The sequence below is a fragment of the Diospyros lotus genome, chromosome 11 (genome assembly GCF_014633365.1).
Source record: "Diospyros lotus cultivar Yz01 chromosome 11, ASM1463336v1, whole genome shotgun sequence".
Classification (NCBI taxonomy): Eukaryota; Viridiplantae; Streptophyta; class Magnoliopsida; order Ericales; family Ebenaceae; genus Diospyros; species Diospyros lotus.
This window is the reverse complement of record NC_068348.1, coordinates 31,142,661-31,157,558: the sequence shown is the minus strand read 5'-3', so window position 1 is coordinate 31,157,558 and position 14,898 is coordinate 31,142,661. Positions and strand designations below refer to the sequence as shown.

At 41.1% G+C, this 14,898-nt stretch overlaps 1 protein-coding gene across 4 annotated transcripts in view; it reads left to right on the top strand.

Annotated features, from left to right (window-relative positions):
* Positions 1 to 14,898, top strand: part of LOC127813325 (uncharacterized) — a 34,579-nt gene that overhangs the window by 19,054 nt on the left and 627 nt on the right. For 3 of the 4 annotated variants that reach the window (XM_052354251.1, XM_052354250.1, XM_052354248.1), the window contains 5 exons: positions 1,083 to 1,187; positions 1,279 to 1,351; positions 13,527 to 13,702; positions 14,484 to 14,541; positions 14,807 to 14,858. In XM_052354251.1, coding sequence (XP_052210211.1) covers positions 1,083 to 1,187; positions 1,279 to 1,351; positions 13,527 to 13,702; positions 14,484 to 14,541; positions 14,807 to 14,858 — 464 coding nt within the window. The remainder of the gene's footprint in view (positions 1 to 1,082; positions 1,188 to 1,278; positions 1,352 to 13,526; positions 13,703 to 14,483; positions 14,542 to 14,806; positions 14,859 to 14,898) is intronic. The other variant, XM_052354249.1, reaches the window with a different exon arrangement.

Genomic DNA, 14,898 nt, shown 5'->3' with positions numbered 1-14,898 from the left:
ACTGACAACAAATGTTGTGAATCTCAAAACTTAAACACTACTGAGAACCAATCTCACTGAGAATAATTCAATAATCAATTCAAAAGCTGCCTTCAGAATACGAAAAGAAACATTTATATATGATGTCATCAAACCCTATTTAGAAGCAAACAATGAAAATTAAAATAAAAACTAATTAGGGAATTCAATCAAATTACCAATTGTTAATTTTTTAAATTGTACCGTGATTTGATTTCCCTAAGATCGAGAGTAGACTTTCTTTGAAGTCCTAAATCCCTAGATTTAGGCTGGCCATCATTCTCCCCCAGTTGGGAAGAACATAATTTTGTTTGTTGGATGACAATGACTACTTCAAGAGTTCTGTGTCAAAGAGTTAAGTTGGCTGTAAGAAACCAAGTTGCATTTTAATTGGGACAACCTTTCCAGCTGACTAAGAATCTCATCAAGCCACCATGAGATGAAGCAATAATTCAGCATTGAGTACAACCATAATGATATCCCTGTGCTGTTGAAGAGGCAATATATAGGAGTCTGGTGACATGCAAAACAGTAGTAGGCCAAAAAAGCAGCTCAAGTTTTCTTTGGTGAGGTTTCAAATCCTTAACATGGAAAACATCATTAGTATTCATGTCATAAGATCAAACATGTATTGATCTGGATGGATATGGACCATGAGATAATCATCTTGATTATAGTCCCTAGCTGTAGTGCACATCAATAACAAATTTATGATCAACAGTACTTGTCGCTGTGTTTTGCCTGATCTTGACATGGAAATCATGGATGTTATCTAGATTTTACTAAAATCAAGAGTTGACTTTCCTAAAAATTCCAAATCCCTAGATTTAGGTTCTTCTTCATGCATCCTAATATAGTTATATGTATTATCTATTGTGGTAGTTGTAATGCCATTTTATTCCTCTGTTCTCCGTCGTGACCTGAGACTAAAAATTAAAGCAATGAACCTCAAGTTTAATCAAACTTACATGCCTGCTGATGCAAAGTCTAGATAACTCAATAAATGTATTCTTTCTCATTAAAGCACTGATTTTGTTTATAAACCTCCTATATTTTTCCTGCAGGTTGTAGACTGCTTGATTAAATTGATAGGTCCCAATGGTGGTGAATTTTGTGATAATGCCTCTATATTTTTGGCTTGTGATACAGTCATGAATTTTCTTTTGAAGGTAGCATCCTATATTAGACACGCAGATCTCTGTAAATTTTGTAGTTGTTTCTAGAAGATATTGCTGATATTTCTATTTCTTTTATGAATAGAGTGAAGAAATCAATGTTCCATTAGATGGTGATTATTTTGTTCATCTGTTGGGAGCATTGTCATATTGGGCAGGTATCTGTTCAGTCACTGCATTTAAAAATTACTTGGTTTCTGAATATTGACTGGAAGACTTGGTTCCCCAAATACCTTACTATTTAATCTTTTCTTTCTTAGTACTGCCTGCCTTCATTACTTCAGATTCCATCTTTTAAATGATATCTGCTAATGTGAAACAGAAAGTAAGCCAATAGGAAGAAACCTTTCCTGTATTCACCCTGTATGGGGTTTTAGTGAGCTGTGGGGTATGGGAAGGCATCTCTAAGGTTGTTTTTCTTCATTTAAGAGTGAATTTTCCCATATTCTTTTGAGCATGCTTTCAGATCAAGAAAACTTGTGCTTGATTCTGAAACTAATGTTGACTGGAGTTTTATTAAAAAATTAAAGTTCAAGAAGAATGTAATGCAATGGTAAGATTCTTATTGATTACACCTCTCAAAATACATGAGTTATTTATTACCCAACTTGAGGATAATTGTTACCTTATTTTCGCAACTCATAAGCTTCCTGTTTTTAAGGCCCAGGTGGGTGTTTGTGTCTACTAGAAGTGGCAATAGCCTGATTGTGTTGAATTAGATCAGATCATACGCGGTGGGAAAATTAATTTTTAGGTATCACGTTTTTTTAATTTTACAATTTATTGAATGAGGAAGAAAACAGATAAATACTTTTTCGCCGCAATCCGATTGTAGCGTATGTTCACCCGTAGTATAATCCTTCACGTGTAGAATGCCAAGTCCGTCCACTGGAAATCACCTTGATCCAAGAGAGGTTCAAGAAGGAAGAAGAGTGGTAAAAACTTTTCTCAAAAGTTTCTATATAATTTTTTTATATACTAGGGTTATGTGTTATGTTCCTATTTATAAGGAACTCACACAAAACCCTAGGGTGCTGATAGGAACCTGATTGAATTCCAAAAAACAATCCACTATCAATAGTTCCAATTCTTCACAGCAGCAAAACAAAAATGAAATAGGGCATTCAAGAGGCCCTAACTCTCCCAAATCACTATCAAAATTCAGCTGCCTCACTCTCTCTACTCCCTTCCTACTTATACCACTCCCGGACCCCACTCTAACTGAATTCCTCATTCACATGTTGATTATTCCCTCAGCAGTGTGAATTACAACTCTACCCCCATGTGCACATGCTGGTTGTTACACCTGCATGTGCGGACCGCCCCCTACTCCCATCTTCATGCCTTCGGCTGCTTGATGCGTCTTTGATAGGTTCGGTGCATCGGCGGCTTATCATTACTCCCCTCCCGACTTTCACCTTGTCCTCAAGGTGAAAAGCTGAAAACTGTTGCTGAATCATGTTGTAGGGCTCCCAAGTTGCCTCTAACGGTGGTAAACCTTTCCACTGGATCAAAATATCCAGCCCTCGTAAGTTAGAACCCTTCCCAGGCCGAACTCCCAACACTGCCTCTGGCTCAACCTTCAGTTCTAAGTCAGCCTGCAACTGGAGGGGAATTTGTGCCCTTGCGCCCACCTCACCCTTGGCCTCTCTCAACTGGGACACATGGAAAACCGGGTGGACATGGTAGTGGGCTGGTAATTTAAGTTTATAAGCCATTAGTCCCACCCTCTGTTCAATTTCAAATGGCCCATAGTACCTAGGAGCCAGCTTCTCATTAGGGCGGGTAGCTAGGGACTTCCTTCTATACGGCCTTAGTTTCAAGTAGACAAAGTCACCAACCATAAACTGCACATCCCGTCTTCTTCGGTCAGCCCCCCTCTTCATGATCGCTTGAGCGCGTACCAGCTGGTCTTTGAGCTCTTCCAATGCTAAATCTCGCTCCAACAGTTGCTGTTCTACTGCAGATACCTGCGTTGAGCCCTTGTCAAACCTGATCAAGGTTGGTGGTTCCCTCCCATAAACAGCTTGGAAGAGAGTAACCTTTGAAGCAGTGTGGTATGATGTGTTATACCACAATTCAACCCATGGCAGCCACACATACCACCCCATAGGTCTTGCTGATGCAAAACAGCGCAAGTAAGTCTCTAGGGTCCGGTTGAGGACCTCCGTTTGCCCGTCCATTTGCGGGTGATAGGTCGTACTACAATTGAGCTTAGTACCTTGAAGTCGAAACAACTCCTCTCAAAAACGGCTCATAAACACCTTGTCTCGATTCGAAACAATAGTCCGAGGCATACCGTGCAGCCGCACTACTTCTTTTACGAAAATACCAGCTACTACTGCTGTAAATGGGTGTTTGAGACCAATAAAGTGGCCATATTTGCTGAGTCTATCTACAACCACAAGTATAGAATTCATATGGCCCGATCTCGGCAACCCCTCAATAAAATCCATAGCTATATCATCCCAAATCTGGCCAAGAACCAGAAGAGGCTGTAAAAGACCCCTTGGCGTTAAAGCCTCATACTTATGTTGCTGGCAAATGTGACACTTTCCCACATGGTGGCGTATGTCCCGCTTCATACCCACCTAGTAAACACTCGCTGCAATTCGTTTATATGTCTTTAGGAACCCGGAATGACCTCCTATACTGCCATCATGACCCTCATGGAGCACCAAAGGAATTAGGGAAGAACCCTTAGGCAGGAACAACCGCCCTTTATAAAGGAGCTGGTTACCCACCAGCTGAAAATCGGAGTTGTAAGCCGGATCCACCCGTAACTTTCGTATGATGTCTTGTAAAGAAGCATCTTTCGCCACCTCTTAGACCAGCTGATCGAGTTGCACCACCTTTGGAATCGTTAGTGCGAACAGAGTTGTTGGTTGATTAATTCTCGAAAGGCCATCTGCAGCCTTGTTTTCCAACTCCGGCCGGTAGTGTATCTCAAAATGAAAGCCCATCAATTTCAGCATCCACTTTTGATAATCTGAGCTCACCATTTGCTGCTCAAACAAAAACTTTAAGCTTTTTTGGTCTGTTCTTACTATGAACTTCCTTCCCCAGAGATAATGTCTCCATTTCTGGACTGCAAACACCATGGCCATCAGCTCCCTTTCGTAAACCGATTTTTTTCTCTCCAATGGTTTAAGAGCATGGCTGTAGTACGCAATCGGTCTAAGATTCTGCATCAACACCGCCCTTAACCCATGCCCTGAAGCATCGGACTCAATTATGAAGGGCTGATCGAAGTCCGGTAGTGCAAGAACTGGCAGCGACACCATTGCTGTTTTGAGCTGCTGGAATGCTCGTTTAGCCTCTCCATCCCAACGAAAATTGTTCTTCTTTAATTTCTCGGTGAGGGGCCAAGCCAACTTGCCATAATCCTTTACAAACCTCCTATAGTAACCCGTAAGACCAAGGAATCCTCGCAATTCCTTCAAGGTAGTAGGCGCAGGCCAGTCCAACATGGCTTGCACCTTGCAACGATCAGCCGACACGCCTTGCTGGGAGATGATATGGCCCAGATATTCGACTTTCAACTGCCCAAAGGAACATTTCTTCTTGTTGGCATACAACTGATTTGTAGCTAGCACCTTCAGCACACAACGCAAGTGCTGCAAATGTTGGTCAAAATTTTGGTTATAAATTAAAATATCATAAAAAAATACCAGCACAAACTGACGCAAATACTCCCTGAATACATCATTCATTAAAGATTGGAAGGTGGCCGGGGCATTCGTCAATCGAAAGGCATGACGAGGAATTCATAGTGGCCCTCATGTGTTCGAAATGCGGTCTTTGGTTCGTCTCCAGCCTTGACTCGAATTTGGTGGTAACTAGATTTGAGATCCAATTTTGAAAAAACCTTCGCGCCATGTAGTTCATCCAGCAATTCATTGATGACTGGAATAGGAAACTTGTCCGGAACTGTTACCTTGTTGAGAGCCCGGTAATCTACACAAAACCTCCATCCCCCATCCTTCTTTTTAACAAGCAACACCGGGCTAGAAAAAGGGCTAACACTTGGTTTAATAATACCAGCTGCCAACATCTCACGTACCATCTTTTCAATCTCATTCTTTTGAAGATACGGGTAACGGTAAGGTCGAACACTAACCGGGGAAGTGTCGGGTAGGAGATTGATGGCATGATCTTTATTTCTAGTAGGTGGCAGTCCCTCCGGGTTGGAAAAAACTCTTCCAAACTCAGCCAATAATTCCTCCAAGCTTCGGGGCAGTCCCACCTGCAATTCATTGCATTCAGCAGCCACCTCTCCAATTTCCAGCAGCACTTCCTCTCCATTCTCTTTAAATGCCTTCATCATAGCTTTTAGGGAGACTAATGTCTTACTTAAGCTAGGATCAACCTGCAATGTCACTGCCATTCCCCCCCCCCCCCACACTGGAAACTTCATGGTCAAATTCCTCCAATCCACACTCATCTTCCCCACCGAAGCCAGCCACTTCATGCCAAGAATGACATCAGAACTTCCTAACTCAAGGGGAAGAAAATCTTCCACTATCTGCAGGTTATCCAGTGTCAGTTTCACCCCCTTGCACACTCCTGCTCCCTGTACAGCCAACCCAGTTCCCATTATCACCCCATACCCAACCGTCTCTGTTCTCGACAAACTCAAGCGTTGCACCAATTCGGATGCGATGAAGTTGTGAGTTGCACCGCCGTCCACCAGAACGACCACTGACTGCCCTTCTATGAGTCCCCTTAGCTTCATCGTTTGAGGTGTAGTTAATCCCACCACTGAATTCATGGATAATTCAATCACCTCTCCCCCATATTCCAACCCTTTATCGCCCCCCTGCACTTCTTCTTCTGCTGCCGCAGCCTCGCCTATTTCTTCGTCATAGATCATCAACACTTGAAGCTCTTTGTTCTTGCACCTATGGCCAATTGAGTATTTCTCATCGCAGCGGAAGCAAAGGCCCTTCTCTCGCCTTGCCTTCCACTCAGCCTCACTAAGCTTCTTGAAAGGAAAGTTGCCCCCATTACCAGCGGGGTGAATCCTAAGGCCTGGCTGATTTACAGACTTTTGGGAGGAACCCAAACTTTTCGCTGGAACCGGTGACATCCGACCTGCGATCGCGGTTGCTGTGGAATACCCGCTCCTGGTTGGTCCGGTTGCCTGATGGCAATTCTGAAGAGCTACATTCTTGTCCTCAATGTTCTGGGCCACGACCATAATTCGATTGAGCCCCCGCGGTTGTAGCACCCTGATCTTAGCTCTTATCTCTGGGGTGAGGCCGTTGAGGAATTGGCCTTCCAAAAATGCCTCAGGAACATCAGGCATTGCCGCGGCCATGGTCTCAAACTTCAAGCGATACTCCTTCACTGACCCCTCCTGCCGAAGAGCCAAGAAACGCTCCTCTAGCGACCTCTCCTGAGTGGGGCGAAACCGGCCCAGAATTCCTTGCTTTAGGCCATCCCAGTTCCGAATTCCTCTTCGCCTTGTCTCCCATTGGAACCAAGATAGTGCCGCTGCTTCGAAACACAGGGCTGCGGATTCTATCTTCTCCTCGTCTGTTAGTTGGTTGACAGCAAAATACCTTTCACCTCGAAAGATCCACTCATCCGGATTTTCTCTTTTGAAAATGGGCATCTCCAGTCGTCTCCCACGTAAGTCTAATCGGTACCTGCCCCCGATACCCCCCTCTGAGTCGCAACCCCCCACCACCCCAGGTGTTACTTCGGAATCCATGGTGAATTCCGAAGGTCCTTCTCGCTCCTTGGACTTGTTCTTTCTCTCCCGCTCCAGTTCATCCCACTTCGATCGCATGAAAGCGAACTGTTCAAGCATCATCGCTACATTGCGCTCCACCGTCTGGATGTTCCCTCTAATGTTGTCGACTCTCCTTTGTACGCCTTCCATCTTCGACTCCAACTCACCCATTCTCTCCGTCAAATTCACCATCAAGTTCGGAATGGCTCTGATACCAAATTGATAGGAACTCGATTGAATTCCAAAAAACAATCCACTATCAATAGTTCCAATTCTTTACAGCAGCAAAACAAGAATGAAACAGGGCATTCGAGAGGCCCTAATTCTCCCAAATCACTATCAAAATTCAGCTGCCTCACTCTCCCTCCTCCCTTCCTACTTATACCACTCCCGGACCCCACTCTAACTGAATTCCCCATTCACATGCTGATTATTCCCTCAGCAGTGTGAATTACAACTCTACCCCCATGTTGGTTGTTACACCTGCATGTGCGGACCGCCCCCTACTCCCATCTTCATGCCTTCGGCTGCTTGATGCGTCTTTGATAGGTTCGATGCACCGACGGCCTATCAGGTGCATTTGGTTTAGGATTTAATGTGCTAGCATTAACACATTAAATCCTAATCCAACTTTGACTAATATTAGTAATTATATTCATAATAAAATTACTTTATTATTCTTATTTCCCTTTTAAAATAAACGCTCCAAAATTTACCCTTCTCCTCTTGTAAAGTGATTTCTTTTGGGTGAGACTTTCCAGCTTCACAATTAAATTGACAACGAGAATAATCTTCTATTAATTATCGTAAGTCATGAGTGACATTTAGCAATATGTCATGACTATCCAATTTAATGTGAAGCGGGTATAGTAAACCTTTCTACTACGAGTCCGTGCAATACAGTTTCTCTATCATCCTATATCCCGACAATGTATGAGATCATGGATTGTATGTCAAATCTCTCAATCTTGTCATATAATCGAATCCAAAATCCTTATTGACTAATATTGGAAAAAGGAATTGGTATTCCTTATGATTTTATTGATATCAATAATAAAATTTATATAAGAGGTTCCTAAGAATTCTCCTATATTTTAGGACTAGATTACATTCCTACTTTATAGGACTAGATTACTTACCTTCTATTTAGGACTAGATTACATTAATTTAAATACAACAAGAAGATAAAACACAAAGATAAATACAAAAGATAAAAAGAATAAAACAATCTATCACCTATCTCTATCTTGATGTCGGCTGGTTGTTATCTTCGGATATTTTAACACCCCCGCTCAAGCTGGTGAGTGGATGTCTTCCATTCCTAGCTTGCTTACTAGTTCCTCAAATTTCCTAATAGGCAATCCTTTAATGAGAAGATCTGCCACCTGTTGATTAGTTGAAACATAGGAGATTTGTAGCAGCTTGGATTCTAGTTTTTCTTTAATGAAATGCTTGTCAATCTCAATGTGCTTGGTTCGGTCACGTTGTACTGGATTATGAGCAATATTGATTGCTGATTGATTGTCGGATAGAAGCTCAAGAGGATATGGTATTTGAATCTTTAAATCTTCTAGGATAATTTTTCAGCTACAAGAGTTCACACACACTAAGAGCCATAGCTCTGAATTCTGCCTCAGCCCTTGACCGTGCTACTACTCCTTGTTTCTTACTCCTCTAAGATACCAAATTTCCTCCTAGGAACATGCAGTACCCAGTTGTGGAACGTCTATCAATTAAAGAACCTTCATAATCAGCATTTGTGTACCCTTGAACTTTTAGAATAGCTCCCAGTGCAAAAAGAATGCCTTTGCCTGGTGTAGCTTTTAAATAATGAAGAATTTTCCTTACTGCTTGCATGTGTTCTCATTGGGGCTGTGCATGAATTGACTTACTAGGCTTACTCCAAATGCTATTTCCGGCCTAGTATGTGAGAGATATATTAGTTTCCTTACCAACATTTGGAACTGCCCTTTATCTATTGCTTCTCCAGAGTAATTTTCTCGTAGCTTGATGTTTGGATCGACTGGAACCTGAGCTCCCTTTCCTCCTAGCAATCCAGTCTCAGTCAATAAGTCAAGAGTGTACTTACGCTGAGATAGGTAGATTCCCTTTTGAGAATAGGCCACCTCAATGCCTAAGAAATACTTTAGCCTTCCAAGGTCTTTAATCTCAAATTCCTTAGCAAGATTTTGTTTTAGGCCTTCTTGCTCAGCTTCATCATTTCCTGTCACAACAATGTCATCAACATAAACTAATAGAGCAGTTACCTTATCTTTCGTGTGTTTGATGAAGAGGGTGTGGTCCCCTCGGCTTTGCTGGTATCCCATTTTATGCATTGCTGTAGAAAATCGCCCAAATCATGCCCGTGGAGACTATTTAAGTCCATATAATGCTTTCTTCAATCTACACCCTTGTCCTTCTTTGTTATGAGAAAATCCAGGAGGTAATTCCATAAATACTTCTTCTTCTAAATCCCCATGCAAGAATGCATTTTTAACATCTAGTTGTTGTAGTTTCTATCCCAAATTTGCTGTTAATGATATGAGAACTCGAACTGTTGTCATCTTTGCTACTGGCGCAAAAGTCTCAAGATAATCAATCTCATAGGATTGTGTATAACTCTTGCCCACTAGCCTTGTCTTGTATCTCTCAAGAGTACCATCAACTTTGTATTTTAAATTAAAGACCCATCTGTAGCCCATTGGTTTAATTCCCTTGGGTTGAGTCACCTCCTCCCAAGTTTGATTCTTGTGCAAGGCCCTCATCTCTTATAACATGGCTTCTTTCCAATTTGGATCCTTTAGTGCCTCCTCCACTGATTTTGGAATAACACTAGCATCTAGGGTTGTTAGGAAGCTTCTGTAGATAGGAGAAAGACGATGATAGGATAGAAAATTTGCTACGGGATGTTTGGTGCATGTTTGGACCCCTTTTCGGATGGCAATAGGAAGGTCTAGATTAGGGAATTCTGATTCTGTTTGGCTGGTAATTTGTTCTTCAGATATGTGTTCTTCCACTCTTGAATTAGGGACTGCAATTGGTGTGGGCTGTAGATCATCATTAGGCTGTCGTCTCTTGTACACATAGGGTGAGCCTTTGTATCAGTTGGTAGAAATCAGCTGCTAGTTTGTTGATTTAGTGTTATTTGATGGAAAAGACTTAGGGAAATGGTGGATAGAATCATTGGTTGAAGCAGGGGATTCTGGAAGAAAATCTGGAAAGAAATTATCCATAGTTTCTGGTTGAGTATGCTCCCCCTTAGGCTGAGAATCAAAAAAGGATTGGGACTCAATGAAGGTGACATCCTTAGAAATATAGACTTTCTGAGAGATAGGATCATAACACTCGTTTCCTTTTTGGGTTGGAGAATACCCTATGAAGACACATCTTTTTGCTCTAGGATCTAGTTTGTCTCGGTGGACCTTAGGTATGTGAACAAAACATACACGTCCAAAAACTTTGAGAGGCAATGGAGAATGTAGTTTCAGGTCTGGGAAGAACTTGGTTAGACTTTGGAAAGGACTTTGATTGTCGAGAATCTTGGATGGGACCCTATTAATGACATAAGTAGCTGTCAAGACTGCCTCCCCCCATAGATATTTAGGAATATTATGATAATGAAGAAGGGTTCGAGTGATATTAAGAAGATTCTTCATCTTCCTCTCGGCCACTTCATTTTGTTGTGGAGTGTCGATGCATGAAGATTCATGGACAATTCCTTCGTTTTGGAAGAAGAGATGTAAATGAGCATTGAAATAATCTCTTGCATTATCTGTCCTAAATTTTTTAATTTGAGTTCAAATTGTGTGTGAATCATTTTGTAAAAATAAGGGAGAACAATCCCAATACTAGCCTTATCCTTTAATAGGAAAACCCAACACATTCTAGTACAATCGTTTATGAATGAGATGAACCACTTGGCTCCTGATTGATTTAAAATTCTTGAAGGACCCCAAACATTTGAATGAATCAAAGCAAAAGGTCTAGATGATAGTTTATTGCTAATTGAATAAGAGGTTCTATGATGTTTGGCCATAACACACACGTCACACTGAAAAATACTAGGATCAAGAGTTTTAAACAAAGTAGGAAACATCTCCTTTACTAAACTAAAAGGAGGATGACCTAGTCGAAGATGATGAAGCCAAATGGAAGCTCGGTCAGAGGCTGTTTTCTGGGTTGAGTAGGCTACCTGCAGCTGATCTTTAGGCTTAGTGCTCTTCCCTTGTAAGATATACAGCCCATATTGCTCTTTAGCCACACCAATCGTCCTCCTCGTGTCCATGTCCTGAAATTTACACACATATGGAGAGAAAACAACATTGCAATTGAGGTCTTGAGTGAGTTGTTTTATGGAGATAAGGCTAAGGGTTAAATCTGGAACATAAAGTACCGGATTTATTAACAAATTTGGACCAAAGTTAACTTTGCCTTTTCCTTTAATGGGAATTGTGGTCCCATTGGCAATAGTGATTTGTTTGGATGATGTAAAAGGCTCATAAGTATCAAAAAACTAGAAATTGGGTGTCATATGGTTAGAAGCCCCTGAATTCAAGATCCATGTGTTATTCCTACCAGTTTTGGAGGCTAAAAAAGGAGTAAAATAGATTTGTTTACCTTGTTGAGCCATAGAGCAGGATGCTCCTCCATCTTGAATGGTCTTTAGAAATTCCTTCAGCTTATTAATTTCCTCTTTATTGAGTTGATTGAAGTCCATACCAGTTCCAGCACCCGGTCTTTCTTCCTTTTTTGCTTCTCCCTCTTGTTCTTTGTTTGAAAGGTAGCTTTGTGGAGGACCTTGAGTCCTTATATTCTTGAATCCACCAAGTTTGTTGAGGACTGCTTCCTTTCCATGCAACTTGAAGTAGGTCTCCTTAGTGTGCCTTGGCTTATTACAGAAGGTGCACCATTGCCCTTCTCGTCCGGATTTATTTCGGTTTGTTGATTGCTTCCATGATTTGTTGCTGGAAAGGAGTGCTGATCCTTCATATTGGATCCACCAAGCATGGCTCCTCTCCTATTTTCTTCACTTTTAACAATAGCAAACACCTCATTTAGGCTAGGTAATTTATCCTTACCGAGAATTTGAACCCGTACCTGATCGAACTCGGGATTTAAGCCTACTAGGAACTCTACTATCCGGTCTCTTTCAAGAATTTGATTGAGAGTAGCAGTATCCGCTTGGCACATCATCTTTATAGCTTGGTATTGATCAAACTCTAACTATAGGCCTAGCATCAGATTATAATACTCTTTGTGACTGTTAATTGGCCTTGCTTTGAACCATTGATCTTTGTTTTGACATCAAAGATTACGGATGCATCCTTGGCCTTTGAGTAAGTCTGATAAACAGTCTCCCAAACTTCTCGGGCAGTACTAAGGAACATAAAGTTCCTGCTGATATTTGGTTGTATTGTGCTCCATAGCCATGACATGATGCGGGAGTCTTCCACGTCCCATGTACTGAAGCCTGGATCAGTTTTTGGTGGAGGATTCCTAGTTAGGTGAGTGCTCTTTCCTCGGCCCTTAAGAAGGGTTTTGATTAGCTGCGACCATTGAAGAAAATTCCTACCATCTAGCCGGTAGGATTGGTGAACACTTGGTAGTTCGCCAGCAAGAGGAGGTTGATCCACTGGAGTTGTTTCTCCAGTGATGATAGTTGTGAAGAAGACGGATTTGCTGATGTTTTGACATGGTTGTGAAGGAAGAACAGAAGGATGAATGGTTTAGATGGCTGGAACTCAAGAAAAGGAATCGGGTGCTATTAAGGCACGAGTAATGAGGTGATAGATTCTACGTCTGATGTACTAATACCTCATGCACCACTAGATTAAGCACATGGATACATATAATCAAGAACAATTATGCAGCATCATTGAGTTCCTAATCCACCAATGCACAAGCATCTATGTCATCTTAGGTTTAAAGACTAGTTGCACGTACGCAGCTAACATTAAATTATTGACTCGTGAGTAAGGACCCATGTGATTCGATGTTAATAGCCCCGTTCAGTGAACTCGTTCATGTAACGAGTACCCGCCCATCTTCCTTCTATATCTTATATAGAGTGGTATGAGACTCACCAACTTTTATTTTCAGCATCCCATACTGAAGACGGAGCAAGACGATGTACTAGTTTTTGTGAGTTGTTATTATCCATATTAGAAATTCTATAGTTAGGAACTTGTTTATAGCATAACGAACCATGGATTAACCGTCACTCATCTCCTTAACTCTTAAGGTTGGTATCCACTCCTTATTATACTAATGGATATATGTTTTTAATTTAAACCATATTGCAATTTAAACTTGCCATTTTATTGATAATTAAAGAATTACAAGATCAAGTCTTTTGTGTCACTGAGAATTGGTCTTAAGGGCTCATATCCAACAGATTGTCCTTGAGGAATTCCCTTGAAGTTGTGAATTTTGTCTGTTGCTCCTGTTTCATAAAATGTTTCTTTATAAATGTCTAGCTGCTTGCGTCTGTCGATAAAGGAGTCTCTTTTTGATATAACATGCTTCAGCCACCTTTGTTTAGATTATCTTTTATTTTGTGTAAACTTGGTTTGGCTTGTATGTTTGAAGTTTCTTAGCATGCTTTTCAGGGGATGCCGATGACTTGTCAGTTGTAATGATGGCTGCAAGCATTTGTGCGCTGATTTTTGACTCATATTCTGAGGAGACACTTCTACAACATCCGAGCTTTAACCAGAGTAAACTAATTAGTCTGTCACGACTCATAGTGAGAAGTTTGGTTTTTTGTGGGCAGGTAATCTGCTTTATATTGTGCAAATTAGTTTATTGGCATAAGACACAAGGAAATGGCCACAGTCCTAATTGGAGAAATCAGATCCACATTGGTTTCTGGACATTAAGTGGCATGGAATTGGCTGCAAAATTCACGGGTCTTCCCCTTTCTAGGGTGTGGGGACTATGTTGGATAGTTCCAGCTTAACATTGGTTTCTGGACATTAAGTGGCATGGAATTGGCTGCAAAATTCACTGGTCTTCCCCTTGCTAGGGTGTGGGGACTATGTTGGATAGTTCCAGCTTATCGGAAGCACCTAAAGCTGCAACCTGGTTCCCATAAGCTAAGATTGAAGGCCAACTTGTGCCTTACCCTTGGACTTGTGAAAGCTAGCAATACTGCAGTATCATTTGTTTAAATAGTTTTATTCACTAAATATGGATGGTTCTTATGAGGTACATTCTAGAGAGGCTCATATCAATTCTTATGGTTAGCAAAGCAAAATTAATTATTGACAATGTGGTTTGATGAATTGAACTGTTTTTTTCTTTCGTTGAACTGAAATCAACCAGTTATTGTTGGGTAGTCTAGTCCCACTCCCTGCCCTTCCCAAATGTCTAGAAATTGTCCATTAGTTCATGCCTATTCTGTATTTCCTGGTTGAAATTTTTTATCAAAACATGACCAGGACAAGAAACCAGTTATTGGATTGGGTTAAAATCAGCAAAATTGCTTCTGATTTAGTATTATATATTTTGATATCTGCAACTAACAAGTGAGCTTCTTCCCAAATGCAATGCAGGACATGATGTCTGATGATGCTAAAGCAGAAGCAGATCTTCATCAGATTATTACCTCAGGTAGGTTAATGAATTTACATATTGAGCTTTGTTCTGAAAGAATTTTTTTGTAGTAGTTCCAGTGGAGTGGAACATTTCATTCAAACTTTATGAACGTGTTCTTACTCTTTTTTGTGGGTTATACATACTACATACACACATACATATACATATATCTGTATGTTTGGATGTTTCTGCAATATTTGTTCGTCTCTACCCCAACCTTGATAATTTGACGTCCACAGAAGAAGTGCAGCTAATATCTTCTTTTCTAAACTGGGTGCAGGATATACTCGTTGGGCTGATCGATTTCCCAGTATTAGAGAGGCTGTGGAGAGGTAACACACTATGACCAGACTCTCAGATAATTCCATGTGG